Source organism: Microtus pennsylvanicus, chromosome 10 (genome assembly GCF_037038515.1).
Source record: "Microtus pennsylvanicus isolate mMicPen1 chromosome 10, mMicPen1.hap1, whole genome shotgun sequence".
Lineage (NCBI taxonomy): Eukaryota > Metazoa > Chordata > Mammalia > Rodentia > Cricetidae > Microtus > Microtus pennsylvanicus.
Window position 1 is genome coordinate 58,668,650 of NC_134588.1, and position 20,056 is coordinate 58,688,705.

At 39.2% G+C, this 20,056-nt stretch overlaps 1 protein-coding gene across 7 annotated transcripts in view; it reads right to left on the bottom strand.

Moving 5' to 3' along the window:
- Pou2f1 (POU class 2 homeobox 1) overlaps positions 1 to 20,056 on the bottom strand; it is a 148,379-nt gene that overhangs the window by 11,894 nt on the left and 116,429 nt on the right. For all 7 annotated transcript variants that reach the window (XR_012912082.1, XR_012912081.1, XM_075988498.1 and 4 more), the window contains 5 exons: positions 19,528 to 19,673; positions 18,112 to 18,291; positions 14,531 to 14,636; positions 4,180 to 4,525; positions 1,247 to 1,335 (listed from right to left, as the gene is read on the bottom strand). Coding sequence is in view for 5 of the 7 variants with exons in the window: in XM_075988498.1 (XP_075844613.1) it covers positions 1,247 to 1,335; positions 4,180 to 4,525; positions 14,531 to 14,636; positions 18,112 to 18,291; positions 19,528 to 19,673 (867 nt within the window). In the remaining 2 variants the exon portion in view is untranslated. The remainder of the gene's footprint in view (positions 1 to 1,246; positions 1,336 to 4,179; positions 4,526 to 14,530; positions 14,637 to 18,111; positions 18,292 to 19,527; positions 19,674 to 20,056) is intronic.

Genomic DNA, 20,056 nt, shown 5'->3' on the forward strand with positions numbered 1-20,056 from the left:
ACACACAATGATGTGTGAGTGATCTAAGGCTAAGATTTGCTAATGAATGGTGCAAAATTTTTCTATGATGCTTCCCCACAGGACATATCACTAAATGTTATTTCTAGTTGAAAGGAATCTCTGATTTTGAAAATGAGTATACATACAATATACAACCTGGAGCCCTGGTGCAGACTGACAGACGTGTCCTGGACTCAAGGCTCAGGGTCACAGAGTGACTGTACGTCTTTCTGGAGAATGCTCTACAGACACTCATGCCTTAGGAAAGGCATAAACTGTAAGCCAGAGATATGCCCTATGCAGGAAAATGGGACTCATCCCAAATATTCTAAAGGATGCTGTTGCACAATGAAAACACTACACATCCATCTAACCATCAGTCCGGACACAAGTCGGTCAAATAGAATCCAACAAACCAGCAGGGCAATGCAGGCCACAATTCGATTTCTATCTTGTAGTTTAATATTGCCTACAGTAAGTATCTGGTTAGACATATCACTCATTGAAACGTGCCAGGACCTGCCAGCTTGTTTTTGAACCTATAATTCTTATTTAATTATAAAGTATTTTAAGAAAAAAAAAACCAAACAAACCCAAAAATTCTTTCAGTCCAAACATGAATTTTCCCCAAATAAACATCTTTAGGCATAAAACTTAGATCCTGAACAAGACAAGGTAGATCTTTCACTGTATGAAGAAGTATCACCTTAAGTAACAATGAGAAAAGGCTGACATGGACCCAAAAAGGCCTTGGAAAAAGTATTTATAATCCAAGAACATATGTCCTACACTGATGGGAATATACAGAGGGGTAAATTTAACAAGGGTGAAAAATATCCCAGAGATCTGTGGGATGTATGCTACCATTCCACATGGCTATCTTCAGGTGGGGATAGAACTGGGGAGTTTTACTTGAAGAAGCTTGCCTTGAGATAGGTTAACATCAGGAGGAAATCTATCTTTCTATTCATAGAGAAAGTAAAGTGCAGATTTCTTGGAATAAATCAAATTATGCAATGTTTGCTGTTCTGACAAACTCACCTGTACATTCTTCTACAAAACTTTTTTTTTACAGGACATCTTGATCTTCAGGAACAACTTAATCAGCATTCAACTCTCTCCTCACCTTAATCTCTAGCAAGGCAGATAGCCTCCAACACACACACACACACACACACACACACAAACACACACACACACACACACACACTCAGGTGCAAGAAGCAAGAAAAAAAATGCTACTGACCTTGAATAGTAGCCAGTGTACTGTTGCTCATCAGGGCTGGGCTCAGAGCCCCGCCCAGAGTTCCCGGATTGAGACTGAGTAAGGCACCTCTGCAAGTGCAAAAGAGGAGTCACTCTACTGCCATGCACACATACCTGTTATTTTGACAACATACCAAATTGATAATAAAATAATAATGATAATAAAGAAAACTTCAGCTTAGGAAAAATATGGGTATCTTTGTTACTTTCTGTATACTTTCAAATGGTTACAAGTTACTGCTTCTTTGATATTTACTTGTATAAACAAGATTATGATAGGCATAAAATATAAAACTTTTAGTCATTCTGACTTTTCTTTGAATTACTTCATTAATTTTTTTCTAGAAAAAAACTGGAAAGGATAATCCTTATTCAACAATAAAAATATAAAATTACCACACTATACTCATTGCTTCTCTATTCACAATAGCTAAGGAATAAATGAAATTAACATAAATTGATGAATGGATAATAAAACTGGTACAAATATACAATAAAATTTTATTCAGCTGTAAAGAAAAGTGAAACCTGTAGGTAAATGTAGAGAACTGGAAAACATTAAGTGAATATCCCGGGCCCAGCATGACAAAGGCTGCATGCTCTCTTTCATATTTGACTCCTAGCTTTGAATCTTTAGCTTATGTTTAACTTGGAGTAACCATAGGTTAGAAAGCCTGAAAGGGTCCATGAATGGGGAGACAAGAGGCCTTAGTAGGGTAGGAGACAGATGTGTGGTATGAAAAGAAGAGGAGGGAAATATGGGGATTAAATGTTTGAGCAGAGATGGGGTGAGGAATGGTGACAGAGAAGGAAGATGGGTCAACAAAAACTAAGGATTTATGAAAAGCCTTATGGAAACACCCTGTGTGTAAGCTAATTAAGACACACGATAAACAAATAACAGAAAGCCAGGCAGTGATGGCACACACCTTTAATCCCAGTAGTCAGGAGGCAGAGGCAGGTGGAACTCTGTGAGTCTGAGGTCAGCCTGGTCTACAGAGTGAGTTCCAGAATAGCAAGGGTTATTACACAGAGAAAGCCTGAATTAAAAACCAAACCAAACCAAAACCCAAACAAAAACCAATGTTGTTCCCAGAAGACACAAGTTATTAAACAAAAATCTCAGTGCCATTCATGGGATCCTTCCCTACAAGTTATTGGTCTGTGAGGCTCCAGAGGCTAGCCCTCTTATTTAAAAAAAAAAAAAAAAAGTTAAAACAAACACTATAGGCTATTGCCTCTGCTCGTAGTTGTCCATCATAACTAGATTTTAAGACCCTATTACTGAACACACATATACTTAGGTTGCAGTATATAGAAACATCAATCTGGAACTGACAAGGAAATTTCCTCTCTGCTGGCTAGCTTTCACGGTGCCAAGAGGTGCTATATAAACAACGGGAGAGAAAAGGTAGCAATAGTCTTATCCAATGCTAGATCCTGTATGTTACAATACTGACCAATCAGGCAAAATATATTTATTGGTACAATAGTGGTATGACTGTACCAGGGGCAAACAACTGATTTCTGACTTGACTTGTGACCTATTCATAGAGGGATACAGCCAGGTACTGAAAATCTAGTCAAAAGGCCATGGATGAGGAGGTCATGTCAGCAGACACCAACTGTTGTTGTTTTATTAAATGGCTACAGTGGATTGCCCTTTATAACTATGTTAATACCCGCAGATCTATGATGCTGTTAACCCGGGTCCGAGAAGTTTGTTTTTGTAATGGACAATGATAAACGCAGACTCATAACTGGTCAAATTATTGAGTGACTGTTGAGTATGCAGCCTTAAATAGGACATCTTCCTGGGGCAGACAGGGTGTAAGAGCTGGAGTACTATTATAAAATGCTTTCTTCTAGACATGACAGTGCAGTCGCACACAATGATTATCTGAATAAGATCGAGCCAGCCAAGTTAGTGTGGATGGAGAAGGGCTCAAAAGGCTGCATCCCCAGTTAAGGAGCTAATGGCAGTTGATGGCTGCAGAAAGAGGGGAAATAATTTTTCTTTTGTGGGGGAGGATATCTCACATTGGTAGGTTACCCAATTCATATGCATATAGGCACACTAATTAGATTAGCTACTTGAAGAAAAAAAAAGACAGGAAACACGAAGTTGTGTGTGTATGAGAGTTCAGGGCAGTTTGGGAGGAGTGGGGAATAAATATAATCAAAATAAACATTGTATACATGTATGAAATTATCAGAGAATAAAAACTATATGAAAATATATAAAACCAGACATGGCTTTACTCCAAGTTTTATCCATTTTTGAGAATAAGAAAGAAGGTAAACTACAATTTAATGAAGAAAGCTTAAGACTATGGAGAATTCTGAGCTCTCTTCCTGGCTCTTACAGCTGAGTCACTCACTGACTCAGTCCTGTGTCATCATGTGAAAATGGTAGTGTGGCTACTTAGAAACTTATGTTCATATCTGTAATCAAAGCAGTCCAGCTCAGATTTGCTGTTCATTTAAGACAGTGATGAAAACTCTTCCCTATGAGTTACAGTAATGGGTTTCTAGTTGTATGGTGGTTTGAAAGAAAACAGCACCCCGCAATGGGAGTGGCACTATTAGGTGTTGTGGTTTTGTATGAGTAGGTGTGGTTTTGTAGGAGGAAGTGTGTCACTGTGGGGGTGGGCTTTGAGGCCTCCTTTGCTCAAGCTATGCTCAGCTCAGTGTAGTAGATAATTCACTTCCTGTTTTCCTGTGGATCAAGATGTAGAACTCTCAGTTCCTTCTCCAGCACCATGCCTGCTTACATGCCAATATGTACCCACCAAGAAGATAATGGACTGAACCTCTAAGATGGTAAACCAGTGAGGTCATGTCTCTTCAGTGACTGAAACCCTAACTAAGAGATTCTGTTTTGAACGCAAATGGAATTGGAAAGCTTCTTACCCAGCAGCAAACTGTGAGGGTGCCATCAGGCCTGGGTTGAGTCCTGCAGCAGCAGCCATGGCAGCAAGACTGGCATTTGCTGGCAACTGAGCAGCTCCTTGGAGAGCAGCAGCAGCTGCTGTTTGCAAGCCAGATGGTGTCACCATCACCTGGCTGGCCCCGAGAGGAGAGGGAAGAGGCGTGGAGGTGGTCTGTGTTGTGCTGGTCTCACTGGCACTAGAGGCCTCAGAGGTGGAGGCTGAGGCAGAAGGGGAGGGACTCAAAGAGGGAGATGTGACTGCTGAGGAAGCAGGGGGTGCTGTAGAAATCACGGTGGCTGTGTTGTTGGATGTGGTGTCTGTAGTGCCTGAAAAGAGAATCAGATTAGGAAATGACCTTCTGTAAATGTGTTTGGAAAACTAGTCATTTCATTCAGTATCTTGAATCAAGGCGATTATTAACCTACTACCCATTAATCCTTAATTTTTCTTTTTCTTAAGAATAACCTAGTTTTCTAGATTTATTTCTACAGATAATAATAATGATGATGATAATAACAACAACAACCATTTAAAAACCAAAGCTATCAGTCCTTCTTTAAGAGACAAGAGCAATAACACAACTCTGAAAGAAACAAGCCTCTCCCCTCCTTCAGCATCAATGTTCTATTAAAAAAAAAAAGAAAAAAAGGAAATGAGGGGCTGGAGATATGGCTTGTTAGGTTAAGAGCATTGGCTGCTCTTGCAGAGGACCCAGGTTTGACTCCTAAAACTAACATGGAAGCACACAATCATCTATAACTCTAGTTCCAGGAGAATCTGATGCCCTCTTCTGGCTTCCAAAGACAACAGACACAATTATACCAGCATTGGTATTATGAAGCCTAACCCCCTTCATTATGTCTTCATAAATCTACAGGACCAAACAATGCCCTGTTGCTGTGGTGAACCTGTCTGGTAGACTCAAAAGTACTTCCCCAGTTGCATCCTCTTCTAAGACTTAGCCCCTTGTTTTACAGGAAGATAAATGTACTTTCTTATTTCTCTTCTACAGGCAAAAACGTTTCAATGTACTTTGAATCTTTTCTTGACCAATTTTCCATTTTATGAAACCTAATTTTACCGGTAATGTTAAGTTCTAAAACTGCCCATTTTCACAAAACCGCAAGTCTTGAGGTCAAAAAGCTTAAATTATTACACTTTCCTCTTCACTACATAATCAAATATATCAGCACCTTGCTATGTCTTGTAGGCTTACTAGGACAATACTAGCCAAATTAGTGCATTTAATCTAGGCTAGGAAGTGATGAGTTCAGAAACTATCCAGGGTTATCTAGTTGTAATATATTACCCAAATCCTAGGTAGGTATCTCCAATTTGAGTATCATGAAACCACTATGACATAATATATCAACATGATCTTTAAATAAATCCTCCCAGCCATAGAGTCATGTTCCAATTCATATACCTCCTTTATGCTCCAAATTCTTGGCAATTTAATTTACCTGAGCACTCTACGCAGCCTTTTGGGGCCTTAGCACCCTTAACAAGATGCTCTCACATGTCTTACAGGGTACTTAGTAGGCATTAGATCCAAGCATAAGTAGGATACCTAGCACCTGTTTTCCACCCTTTTCTCTCTTTTTTTTTTTTAAAAACCAGCTTATTGAAGTATAATTTATATTCTATAAAACTTGTCCAATTTAAGTGTAAAGCTCAATAACTTTTTATCAATTTCCAGTGTCACACAATCCAGACTGTAACACTTGCACCACCAAAAATTGAGATCCCTCACTCCTACTTGTAGCCACTTGCCAACCCTATCCTGCCTCCACAGACTGGTATTATCTTTTAACATTTCACATACATGGAATTGAACAATATGTGATTTTGTGCATCTTAGGCTATTACTTTTAATGTTTCACTACAGTGAAACAGAGTCAACACTTAGCTTTTTGAGGATGAATTCTACTCAATGGTGCAGATATGATGTGTGAGCTTTGGCTTGTTTCCAGTATGGGGTTGTTATAAATATGCACACACAAGAGTTATGGTGTGGATATGTTTTCATGCTTCTTGAGGAAACTGATTCACTGGATGATAAATCTATATTTCTAACTTACAAAGAAAATGCTAAAGTGTTTTCCACAGTGACTGTACCACTTTACATTCTCCTACGTCATGCACTATGAACTGTAGTTTTTCTGATCCTCAAACCTCATCTATCTTTTGATTGCAGGCATTCTATGAAGTATGTTTTAAATTTCCCTAACAAGCAATACTGTTGAGCATCTTTTTCCTGTGCTGTTTTCACTTGTGTACCTTCTTTGATAAAGCATCCACTTAAATGTTCTGGGCTGTAGTTTTACTATTGAGCTTTGACAGTTTTTAGTATATTCCATATATAATTTCTTTTTTAAAAGACACATGTTCTATAACAAACATTTTCTTCCAATCTTTGTCTTGTGTTTTCATTCTCCTCAAGATGTCTTCTATAGCAGAACAAACTTTGTTTTTTATGATCTTCTATTATCTTTGTGTTTGTGTATGAGTACAGATGTCCACAGAGGCCAGAAGACGAAACTGGACTCCTTGGAGCTGGAGTTACAGGTAGTTGTGAAATACCCACCACAGGTACTGAGAACTGAACTCAGGTTCTCTGCAAGAGCAGCAAGTGCTCTTGATTACCGAGCCGTCTCTCCAGCACTCATTTGTAGGTGATGTATCTATGAGTCCTTTGCAGTACAAAATCATAAAGACTGCCTACAATTTCTTAGAAGTTCTATGGATACATCAGTCATCTGACCCATTTTACTTGCCATGCACAAGAACCTTAAATAATCTTTGTGCATTTTGGCACCCAACTGCTGCAGGAACATTTGTTAGGGACTTTGAATTGTCTTAGCTATTTGTCAAAAATTAACAAAGGATAAATTTAAGCCTCCTCCCAATTGAGAGCTTTGTTTCATGTAATCTACTTTATGAACAGTTTATTCTTGCCTTGATTACTTGTATCTTTATAATTAGCTTTTGAAACCTGGTTATGTATATCCTCTAAGTTCATTCTTCTCAAGTTCTTTTCATATATATTTAAAAATAGATCCCCGTTATATTTATTTTAGAATAAGGTATCAGTTTATTGTTTGAAGTATGACTGTTGAATAGAAAATAAATCAATTAAGCTAGAGACAGACAAGTGTCGTTTTAAGAATGCTGAAATGTGAAATGTCTCTTAGAAGTTAATCTCAGGCCAGAGAATAACAGAAAAATATTTGCCATACAAACATGAATACCATGTCTCATCCCTAGAAAGCATGCACACAAACACGCACTTGCACACACAAGCACACAGTGTACACAATGCCAGGTAAGGTGCTGTGGGCTTTCTAATTCCAGTGCTGGTCAGCTAGCTCAGCCAAATTAGTTAGTACCAGGTCCCAATAAGAGACTTGTCTCAGGGGAAGGTGGGAGGAGAAGGGAGGGCAGACAGAGAAGAGGAGAGGAGAAGAGGAGGAGGGAGGGAAACGGGCAGTCAAGATGGGGAAGGACAGAGAGGGAGAACATGGAAAGAGATTTCTTGATTGAGATAAGCATTGTGGGGCTAGCAAGAAACCTAGAGAAATCCCAGGAATCCACAGGATGACCCCAGCTAAGACCCTAAGCAATAGTGGAGAAGGTGCCTGACCCTGTAGTCAGATTGATGACTACCTTCACCTAGCAACTGATGGAAGCAGATGCAGAGATCCACAGCAAGCACTGAACTGAGCTCCCAAAGTCCAGTCAAAGAGAAGGAGAAGTGATAATATGAGCAAAGGGTCAAGACTATGATGGGGATACCCACTGAAACAGTTTACCTGAGCTAATGGGAGCTCACTGATTCTGGCCAGACAGCAGGGGGACCAGCATAGGACCAAATTAGGTCCTCTGAATGTGGGTGACAGTTGTTTAGCTGGGACAGACTGTGGAGCCACTTGCTGTGAGACCAGGATTTATCCCTACTGCTTGTACTGGCTTTTATTTGTAGCCATTCGCCTTGGAGGGATACCTTGCTCAGCTTAGATATAGATATAGTGTGGAGGGGCTTGGTCCTGCCTCAAAGCAATGCCCTAGATTTTGTTGACACCCCTTGGGAAGCCTTACTCCCTTTGAGGATTGGATTGGGGGTGGGGAGGGAAGGTGGAGGGAGCGGGAACTGGGATTAGAATGTAAAATGAGAAAAGTTTTTTTTTTTAGAGAGAGAGAGATAGAGATAGAGATAGAGAGAGAGAGAGAGATTTGCCTCAAAAAAATAAAGAGCTGTCCTTAGGAGCAGCATTTGAGGGCTGACTTCCAGTCTCCACATGCATGTGCATCAGCATACACATGTAAACACACATGCACAAGAATTTAGTTTCAGCTACTTACTAGTTTTCTACATAAATTCTGCATAAATTATTTTCTTACTATCATTTTTTGGACCACTTTCTTAAAGTACATACAAACAGAACTGATTTCATATGTTGGTTTTGTTATCACACAACAATAGGACAATGCGAATAGGGGCAGTTTAAGTTCTCCCCTTACTAAACTGGCTGTTACAATGTTAATGGTGAAACAAATTAAAAGATCAGGAGAACAAATGTCCTCAGCATAAGCTGTTAGTCTTTGGTCATTTAAGTATGCTTTTGCTGCAGATTTTGAGTAGCTGCTCTTGATCTGTAGAGGCAGCTTCTTCTGTTTCAGGTCAAAGAGCTTTTATCATAAATGGGTTTGGATTTATTAAATACTTTTTATTCAACTATCCAGGATTTATCTCAATTTAATTTCTATTTCTATTTTTCAATATGTTAATTGGTGTTCAGATACTAAACTGACTATGTATTCTTGGGGTAAATTCCTCAGTCATGATGAATAATCTTCTTTTATATGTTGTCAGTTTTGATCTGCAAAGATATTCTTTTCCTTTCTCCTTCTTTCCTTCCCTTTCTCATTACTGGAGATTGAACTCAGGAACTTACACATAACAGACAGGTGGTCAACAATTCTCAGCTTCATTTGCAAAGATTTAGCTGAGAATTTAAAATATTTTCATGAGGGCTACGAGTCTGTATTTTTTCCTAATGTATTTATCTAGCTTTATATCAGAGCATTGCTTGCTTTGTTCAAAATAGCTTTCTCTTCTTTATATTTCAAAATTATCTGACTAAACAAGAAATTAGTAACAAAAAGTTCCACAGAACACTATTAAAATCATCAGGGGTTGGGCTTTTATTTGTTAAGTTTTTAATTAATTATTGCTCAACTGCTTTTGGTCTATTGTCAATCTGTTAGTTCCTAAGTTATATGTCATTTCAATCTACATGCTCTTTGTTTAGAGAAAAGTTGTCCCAAGAACTCCAATTTGCCACATTGTACAGCAGTTCTAAGTATAAACTCTAAAGAACTGAAAATACACGCTCACACACAAACCTGAATATGAAATTCACAGCAGTAGTACTAAAAATAGCTAAAACCTGCTACTACTTCAATGCTATTGACTCATAGATAGTAAACAAAATGCTGCACATCCACCGAATGGAATGCCATTCAGCACTGAAAGGGAAGTACTTATATATTTTACAATATTGATAAAGTTAGAAAACACGCTAAATGAAAGAAGTCTGACACACTGAAAGGGCCACTTACTTATATGAATTCATTTCTATAAATGCTCAAAGTAGGCGATACAATGAGATAGAGTAGAAGAATAATGCCTGGATAGAGGGAGGACTAATAATTTACGGACTTATTCTCTGAAGTGATGGAATTATTCCAATATTAGGAATTATAACAGTTCCACATGTTTTCAGTATATCAAAACCCATTGAACACTTAAAATTATATACTAAAAAATGTGAGCTATAAGCTGAACATGTGCCTTTAATTCTAGCTATTTGGGAGGCTAAAACAGGATTGAGGTCAAGGATAGCCCCATCTCAAAACACAACAAAACAAAATCATGAACTATATCCTAATTATAACATTTTCATTATGTTTTTTGTTTGTTTCTGAGGCAGGTTCTATGTAGCCCTAGCTGTCCTGAATCTCATTATGCATACCAGACTGGTTTTGAATTTAGATATCCACTTGCCTCTGCTCCTGAGTGCTTGGATTAAAGATGTGGGACACCACACTGTTATTCTGGTTCTGTTAGTTACTGATTTTGATGATATGCATTGTTTTCTTTTTTCTTGATTGCAGATGAATTTGTTAATTTTTAGTTGCATTGCTTTTCCCTGACTTACTTCATTATTTTTTGCTGTAATTCTTGTCATTTTGCCCTTTCTGCTTACACTGGGACTAATTTTTTCTATATGATGATTTTTTAATTTTTTTCAAGAAAGGGTCTCACTATTTGCCTAAGCTAGCCTTGCACTAATTCTCTTCTTGCCAAGGGTTACAGTCATAGGTATGCAGTTGATTCCTACTTCCTATACTCCCAGAAGCTTAACTGTTTCTCTGGTGTCTCTGTCAATGGGGACTGGCTGTCCTGATGACTGGCCCTCCCTGCTTGGATCACACTGCATCACTACTGCGTCTGTGATGCTTCATTTTCAATTTTAACATTTTTCTTGATTTCTTGATTTTTTCTTTGGCATAAACTTTCAGTTTAATTTCCAAATATTTGAGGACTCCACAAATATTTGTTGTTGATTTCTAAAAGGACAATATATATTACACGATTTTAATTCTTTAAATTCACAGGGTCTTGACCATATGTTAATTTCCAAATAACCAAGATTTGTCAAGTTTTTTTTTCTCCTGTTGATTTCTATAAAGACAACATAGCAGGGTGTGGTGGCACACCTTTAATCTCAGCACCCATGAGGCAGAGGCAGGTGGATTTCTGTGAGTTTAAGGCCACCCCAATCTATACATTGAGTTCCATGTCAGCTGGGGTTACATAGTGAGACCCTGTCTTTAAAAACAAACAAACAACCCCCCAAAAATGGCTAGAGGGATGGTTCAGTGCTTAAGAGCACTGGCTGCTCTTCCAGAGGAGCCAGGTTCATTTCCCAGCACCCAGATTGATAGCTCACAAATATCTGTGACTCCAGTCCAGAGGCTCTGACTGCCTCACACAGACATACAGGCAGACAAAACACAAACGCACATAAATTAAAATACAGACACAGACACGCACACTCTATGATTTTAACCCTTTAGTTTACTGAGCCGTGTTTCCTGGTTGAAAGTGTCCTGAAAGAAGGATGTTCCAGGTAAACTTGAAAAGGTAGTTTTTACACAGGCATGATAGCTAGGTCATAATTGGTTGATAATTTTCAAGTATTGCATATCTTTGATAATATTTTGACATAGTTCAAATTAATCATTACAAATGGAGTATTGTTGAACTATCCATTTCTTTTAATTCTGTTCATTTTTCCTACCTGTATCTTGGACCTCCATTGTTAGGTAACTAATTCAAATTGCTACTATCTTCCTGAGAAATACATTTGCATCATTATGAAACATTTTAGAAAGATAACTGGAGACAGAACACTCATAGGTGTCTGTAGTTTTGAGGTACTTCTTTCTGGAGGAGTGCTATCTTATATCCACTCTAGAAATGTTTGCCAGGACTGTTTATGTGCTAAGCACATGAAAAAGTGAAGACAAATACATCATTTAACAAGTAGCCAGCAGTGGTGGAGCACACCCTTAATCCCAGCACTTGGAAGGCAGAGGCAGGAGGATCTCTGTGAGTTTGGGACCAGCCTGGTCTACAAAAGAGCTAGTTCCAGGGCAGGCGCCAAAGCTACAGAAAAACCCTTTCTGGGAAAAAAAAAAAATCACGTGTTTTATTATAAAGTGGTAGACGGAGAAAATATTTTTCCATGTTTCTTAAACCCCATTCCAAATGGCAGTAAAGAAACAAAAAAGTAATGAGATTTCCAGGGATGGGAAAGAGGACAAAACGGGTAGTGGTAGAGAACCAATCAGAGGACAGTTAGTGAAGGAGAAGGTTATGATTGAGGTGGGAATTAATCCCTTTGTTGGAGCTCCAAGAGAAGTACAAACTCAGAGTTGCCATACATCAAGGCAGGAGAAGGAGAATGGAGAAGAGACTGATTATTATGGAACTGTTCATACACTAGCTCTGGCAGTGGGCTTGCCCATCTCTCTCAAGATCTTGTATATGAGCTGAGTTAATATTATCAACTACTCAAAGAAAAGAAAGAAATCCAACTGAGAAATTGAGGATTCAAGTGTAGGTAACAAGCAAACAAAGTACCTGCTTTGGTGAAGTGTTAGTGCAATGGGTAGCAATTTCCTCTGAGATAAGCCTCTACTGTGGAGTGAAGCTCGTTAAAGCACAGGGTGTTCTAAAAGGAGTTTACAAACAGTCCATCTGGTAGAGAAGTTCTTTAAGCTCAGGAAGTAAACAACCCAAAGCTTCTAGAAGTCCCTGAAACTGACCAGATATACTAGGGCCCTCCCACAGCAAGCATATATAAGAACTTGCTGAGAGACACTCAGCCAAGCCACCCAAAAGAAACAGAAATAAGCTGAGCAGCTTAGAGAGGACACACTGCAACCTGTCAAACTCTGTAGGCTGTGTATTGCAGTCCACATTCCCAGCTTTTGTGAGTTGTCCCATGCTGGGGTGGGCTTTAGGTGATGTAGCTGACTTTGAGTCATTTCTGCTCCTCTAACTACTCTCTCACCCATATTCCTGTAAGAAACACCAAGTTGGACTCTGTGGTACCCTTACTCTGGTCTGTCATTGGTTTACAATCTAAGGTAGACAGATGTTTTTGTTCACGTCTTCTTCCCAGGAATAGTATCACATAAGTTTTTAAAAACTGCGTATGCCTATTTTATGAGATGAAATTCTCAATGAGGCTTAACAGTCAAGAGTTCACAAAGTGCTGTTTATAACATAAAAACCTAACATTTTCTAATGGCTTAGAAACACAGTATGAAGTCATCTACTGAATTTTTATGGCATGGTAAAGTCACGTAACTGAAGAGACATTATGAACCTAAAACATAAATTTATAAAGAAGTCTTTAATTCCAAATTAAGTTAAATTTGCTCATGAAATATCATAAAGCAATCTAATAGCTTACTAGCACATAATAAATTAGTATAGCTTATGTATTATAAAAAATTTGATGACAATCCTGAATCATTTTAAATGCTTTGGAAAAGGTTTTGTTCAGGAGGCCAAAGGAAAATATTTATTCATTTTATTATGAATATATCAGGCAATAAGCTGGGCATCAGAAAGAGCACAGTACTTACTTCTTTAGAAGTAAACACAAAGGCACCAGGTTGATGGTGCACATCTTTAAACACAGCATTAGGGAGGCAAAGGCAGGCAGATCTTTATGAGTTCGAGGCCAGTTTGGTCTACAGAGCTAATTTCAAGACAGCCAGGGCTACACAGAGAAAATTTGTCTTGAACCCCTGCCCCTCAAAAAAGAAGTACAAAGCCTATTGGGAAAGACAGATTTGTCAAAATAGATTGAATAATGAGTAAATGACAACTTTTAACTTCCTGGAGAAGGGGAAGATAAAGAATACTTCCAAGAGAAACTGATACATAAGCCAGAGTAGCTTATCAACATCACACCAAGAACTGAGACGATGGGTATTTCAAGAGGCAGGAAATAATTACAGCGATATGGATGGAGTTTGCCCATGTGTTGGGTGGGGTAGGCAAAGGTCTAGTATAGAAATACTCAATACAAATGATTTTATATGTTTCTTTAAATGTAAAAAAAACATTACTACTGAAGGTTTGTGAAGAAAGGAATCGCCTGAATAAAGGATGTTTCAAAAAGTTAAGTTTGAAAACAATGTAGGAGATGGATTAACAGAAGAAAAAACAATTTTAAATGTTTTCCTTTTTTTTTAAGCTGGTCCAGTGGTGCACACCTTTAATCCCAGCACTCAGGAGGTAGAAGCAGGTGGAATCTGAGTTCAAGGACAGCCAGGGCCTGGTCTTAAAAAAACACTATGCTGAGCTCAAGTTCAAGTTTACACACATACACAGATAGAGCTTATGTGTTTGCATGTATGTGGAAGGAGGCCTGAAATTGATGTTTAGTGTCCTCCTTGGTTGTTGTTCACTACTTTATTTACCAAGGCAGGGTCTTTTACTGAATCTGGAACATCTGGCTAGCCTGGCTACCAGCTTGTTTTGGGGAATCTCTGTTTCCCCAGCACTGGGATTAGGGATGGGCTGCTAAGCCCACTTGACTTTTAAGTGTGCACTTTGTATCTGGACTCTAGTTTTCATGATCATGCTCACTGGGCAATCTCCCTAGACCCCTAGAAATAGATTTTTTAAAAAAGCAATTCGCAACTAAGTAGCATCTTCTTGATTTGGCAGGCCTTCTGCTTACCTGTAAGAGAGAGATTAGTCACTGCAGCGCTGGTTAAGGGAAGAACAGGGTTGACTGTGAGGGTAGTTGCTGTACTGTTTGTCACAAGGCTTGGAGTGGTTGCCACCTAGAGGTTAGATAAGAAGAAAAAAATGCATGTTAACATAAGCAGAACTGAAATGGGCCTTAAATTTGAATAACGTTGAGTCAGACAGACTACATATAAATCAGCCAGAAATAGTATAACTGTCAAGATTACCTAAACAAGAGAACTATTTGGTAGCATCAGTGCTTATATTGTTTTTACTTTTGATTTTGTGGCTGCATGATTGATTGTCTTGTTTTTAATCTTAACTAAATGGCAGAGAATGTGAAGCAGACTCTTTTTCTGTTTGTTTTTCCAGACAGAGCTTTTCTGTGTAGCTCTTGCTATCTCAGAACTCACTCTGTAGACCAGGCTGGCCTTGAACCTCAAGATCTTCCTGCCTCTGCCTCCTCAGTGCTAGGATTAAAGGAATGGGCCACCTCTGGCCTGCTTTTTTTTTTTTTAAAAAAAAAGACAATCTTATGGTGAGGTATAATGGAACACGCCTTTAACTCCAGAGGCAGAGGCGGACAGATTTCTGAGTTCCAGGCCAGCCTGGTCTACAGAGATAGTTCCAGGATAACACAATGAAACCCAGTCTCAAAAAAACCAAAAAACCCACAAAACAAAAAAACTTAGTATGTAGCTGTAGCTAGCCTAGAACTCACTTGACTCGACTGGCCCTCATACAGAGATCAACTTGCTTCTTCCTCCTGAGTCCTGAGATTAAAGGTGTGTACTGTTATTGGGGCCAGGGACCCAGGGTTAGACAGAGCATAGGCCCAATATTACTCGCTAAATGGACATAGCATTAAATCAGCTTCCAAATAATTATCATTACAGATTATTGCATCTCTCAACTTCATCAGACAAGCTCCTTTTAGAACTAGATGGAGATTACACAATAGGAGATTTAGGAACATGTGTTCCTAAAATGGACATCTAGCCAGGCAGTGGTGGTGCACCCCTTTATTCCCAGCACTCAGGAGGCAGGGGCAGGCGGATCTTTGTGAGTTCAAGGCTAGCCTGGTCTACAAAGTGGGTTCCAGAACAGCCAGGGCAACATAGAGAAACCCTGTCCTCAAGAACCAAAAATCCAACAAACAAACAAAGAAAGGGAAATTTATACTACACCCACTCTTTCCAAGGCTCAGGGATCATTGCAGAAGAGGAAAAGGGAAGATTTTAAGATCCAGGGAAAATGGGTGATTACAAGGAAACCGTTTTCTTGAAACAGACGGGCACTGTACATATGAACTCACAGCAATTGTGACAGCATGCATAGGACCCACTGATAAAATCCCAGCGTGCAGGGAGGTGGGCATCAACTCCAACTCCTACCTGTGACATCTGTTAGGAGCAGGAGAGGTTTCTTTAAGGTGTGGCCATTGGTAAGTTAATCATACTCTAGTGGATAATCATACACCTAAGAATACATAGACAGCACAACTTGGTCCTGATGGCTTTAAAAAAAAAAAAGGGACACAAGTTTTGTGTGTGTGTGTGTGTGTGTGTGTGTTTGGAGTTGCAGGAGTTGGGGAAGGGAAAACAGAATCAAAATATACTGAAATTTTTAAACTAATAAAAATGAGGTTTGTCTATATAACCAACGCTCAGCTCTAGTGAAGCAGATTTTCTTTTGGTTTTTCGACACAGGTTCTCTGTGTAGCCCTGGCTGCCCTGCAATTCACTCTGTAGGCCAGGCTGGCCTCAAATTCAGAGATCCACCTCCCTCTGCCTCCCGAGTGTTGGGATTAAAGGTGTGCACCATCTCTGCTCGGCTGTGAAGCAGATTTTAAAACACCTAAGCATTTCCTTTTGAAATATTATGATAAGCATCCTATGATTTTGTAAGACACTATCTTTTTCCTATGGTAGCTAAGCCTAAAAACAAAAGTCATAAAACTGTTAGCTAATGACTATGATTTTTGTAATTAAAACTTTACCATTTAATAACCCACAACTTTCACTTAATAAATAATGCTGATCTTAGTTTTAAAAACCTTGTGGAGTCAGGCGTGGTGCCACATCGCCTTTAATTCAAGCACCTGGGAAGCAGAGGCAGGCATATCTGTTGAGTTTCAAGTCAGCCAAGGATACACAGAGAAACCCTGTCTCAAAACTTTAAGGGGTAGCACTAACATAAAATAATATTAAAATAAAATAAAACAGATTAACAAGAACAAAAGGAACAAAAATGCAGACTTAACAATCTGTCCATCTTTTGAAGCCTGTCTGGCATCATCTGGCAGTGATCTATAATTATCCTAAAAGGAAGAAAAAGTGAATGAGGGAGTCCTATGACCACGGCATGTCTCTTCCATCTAGGAATAATAACGTTCTAATGGGAATGAAGAAGTGACTCAATAAGGTTCTATATGAAATGCTGACCTACTGTCTGAGAGTGAAGATTTGAGATGACTATGCATACCCGAGAATTTGCTGTCACTTAATTATCTAAGTTTAGCCGGGCGATGGTGGCGCACGCCTTTAATCCCAGCACTCGGGAGGCAGAGGCAGGCGATCTCTGTGAGTTCGAGACCAGCCTGGTCTACAGAGCTAGTTCCAGGACAGGCTCCAAAGCCACAGAGAAACCCTGTCTCGAAAAACCAAAATAAAATAAAATAAAATAAAAAAAATCTAAGTTTACTAAAATGGGCTTTGGGACTGAACAGGAAGGAACATAATTTTTTTTTCTAGGTAACTAGAAATCAGGAGCAAATCTACCATTATAGTCACAGTGTAACCTTATTAGCTACAGAAAAAAATTGCAAAGAAACAGAAGAGAATTCAAATTATTTACCTTAAAAAATAAAGGAAACCGTTAAGTTCTTGGGTTCACAATGAAAAATTTCATAATTTTGGAAATATTTAAGAGTAGACATTTTAGCCGGGCAGTGGTGGCGCATGCCTTTAATCCCAACACTAGGGAGGCAGAGGCAGGCGGATCTCTGTGAGTTCGCGGCCAGCCTGGTCTACAGAGCTAGTTCCAGAACAGGCTCCAAAGCCAGAGAAACCCTGTCTCGAAAAACCAAAAAAAAAAAAAAAAAAGAGTAGACATTTTATATATTTATTCAACACGTATGCTACACACACACACATACACACACACACACTTCCTTAACTGTTATAGTTTGAATAATGACGGCTCCCATTGGTTCCTCTGTTTGAATTCTTGGTCCCCAGCTGGGAGTTAGGAAGGATTAGGAGGTGTGTCACTGGGGTGGACTTTGAGGATTCAAAAGACCATCCCACCAGCAGTCTCTCTCTGTCTCCTACTTGAGGATCAAAATGCGAGCTTTCTGCTGTCCCTATATTCCAACATCAAGGACCCACCCTCTGAAAGTGTAAGGTGAAATTAGCTGCTCTCTTGTCAAAGATGCCATTCATTGCATCTTATTGCAGTAACAGACAGGAACTGAGAGACATCTGCTAGGAAATGAATTCCCTTAATAGGCCATTTGTAAGACTACAATTTAGCCTGTGAAGAGTTTGTCTCTTCCACACCCATTCTTACCAATGAGGTTGGGCTGGGGAAAATTGCTTTGATAGGTGAGCTGCTGGTTCCACCACTGCTTGGTGGATTGATTCTTTTTTCCTTCTGGCGGCGGTTACAAAACCAAACACGAATCACCTCCTTTTCCATGTTGAGCTGTTCAGCAATCAAGGTGATATCTTCCGAGGTAGGCTTTTGATTCTAAGAGGGGGAAAAAAGTCCACCTTTTTAGAATTTCAATTTATATATTTGTCACATAGAAGATTGAATCCAGGGACAAATGCTCTACATCTGAATTATATCTCTAGAAAATCTTTTTTTCTCTTTCTTCGTCCCCTCTCCCCCAAGACTGGGTTTCTCTATGTAGCTTTGGAGCCTGTCTTGGAACTCGTTCTGTAGACCAGGCTAGCCTTGAACTCAGAGATCTGCGCGTTTCTGTCTCCCTAGTAATGGGATTAAAGGTTGCGCCACTTCTGTTTCTTCTTCTTCTTCTTTTTTTTTTTTTTTAAAGATTTATTATGTGTGTGAGTGTTTTGCCTGTGTTTTTGTATAGTGTCTTCAGAGACCAGAAGTCAGTGCTAAATTTCCTGGACCTGAAATGGTTGTGAGCTGTCATGCAGGTGTTAGGAATCAAACCTGGACCTATGTAATCAGGCTGACCTCAAATTTACAGAGATCCACCCAACTCTGTTTCCCAGGTGCTGGAATTAAAATGCCTCATTCCTGGCTAAGGTCTATTAATCTTAACATTTACAAAAGAATACAAACTTACATATTACTAGCAATGTATGCATTTCTCAGTGCTTTTTGCTTACTACCTACCTTGGACCTCATACTATGCTTCTGAGGCAAGAAAAAAAGACAATTTCATAAGTGCAGCAATTTAATCTTGAAATCAAGTGAAGTGCCCCACCACACTTTAACAAGAAGCAAAACCAACAGACTCCTGAATCAAGTAAACATAGCTCTACAGCTCTTTCATTTTGGTCGAATCCTTTTTTTTTTTTTAAGCCAGTATCTGTTGAATTAACTTGAACTATGTAAAAAGAACATTCAAGGTCATTAGTGTTGTGTCCCTAAAATACCATTCCAGACATTAAAGATGATAAAATTGAGGGAACCAAACCACACGTTTCTTCTGGAACAGGTATGGTTTCCTCTGGAGGCCTATGCTCATGAAACTGCTCTGCCTGAGGTACTTTTCTCCCACCTTTTCCAGTCTGTAGGATTAATCCCACGCTGCTCCGACCAAATGCTCACATAATTAGAACCAAGGTCTCTCTTGAGCCCTGCAGTATTCAAGTGTCAGTCGTACAGTATCTTACTTCCTCCATATTAAGATGCCTACCAGGGCGGAGGAAGACAAGGCTATGCTTTAGTATCTACAGTCCCCCAACAGTCACAACCAGATGCAGATGAAAAGTCAACCTCACTGACCTCCATGAAACTCTTCTCTAAGGCCACACGGATGTTGGTCTCTATGCTGGTGCGTTTTTTCCTCCTACGATTCAAGCCCTCAGCCCCCAACCCTGGAGAATTCAGGGCACTTGGGCTAGATGCTGTAGAATCAGATGAGAGGTTCTCTATAAGAGTGAAAAAAATACAGGGAAACACAGCTGAGCTTAAGGATTCACATACATAATAAATATGAATAAAACTGACCAAATATTTAAGGCTTGATGTTGTGTGACATCTGTAATATAATTCACACGGAAGCACTGCTCAAAACCACCAATTCTGTACTGTTGCTCTTAGCACTCTCTGTCTCAGGAGTAACTTTTGTCACCATTCATTTTCAGTTTGATTCTGAGACTACAAAGGCTCTATTTTTCACTCATATTTCCTTTGGCTCTGTTCTTTTGTTTGTTAATAAGCTCTGAGGATACGAAGGAAGAAAATTCTCATAAATCATTGGATATTTAATATTTAATTTCAGAGATGATTTCTCAGTTTCTCAACATAATTC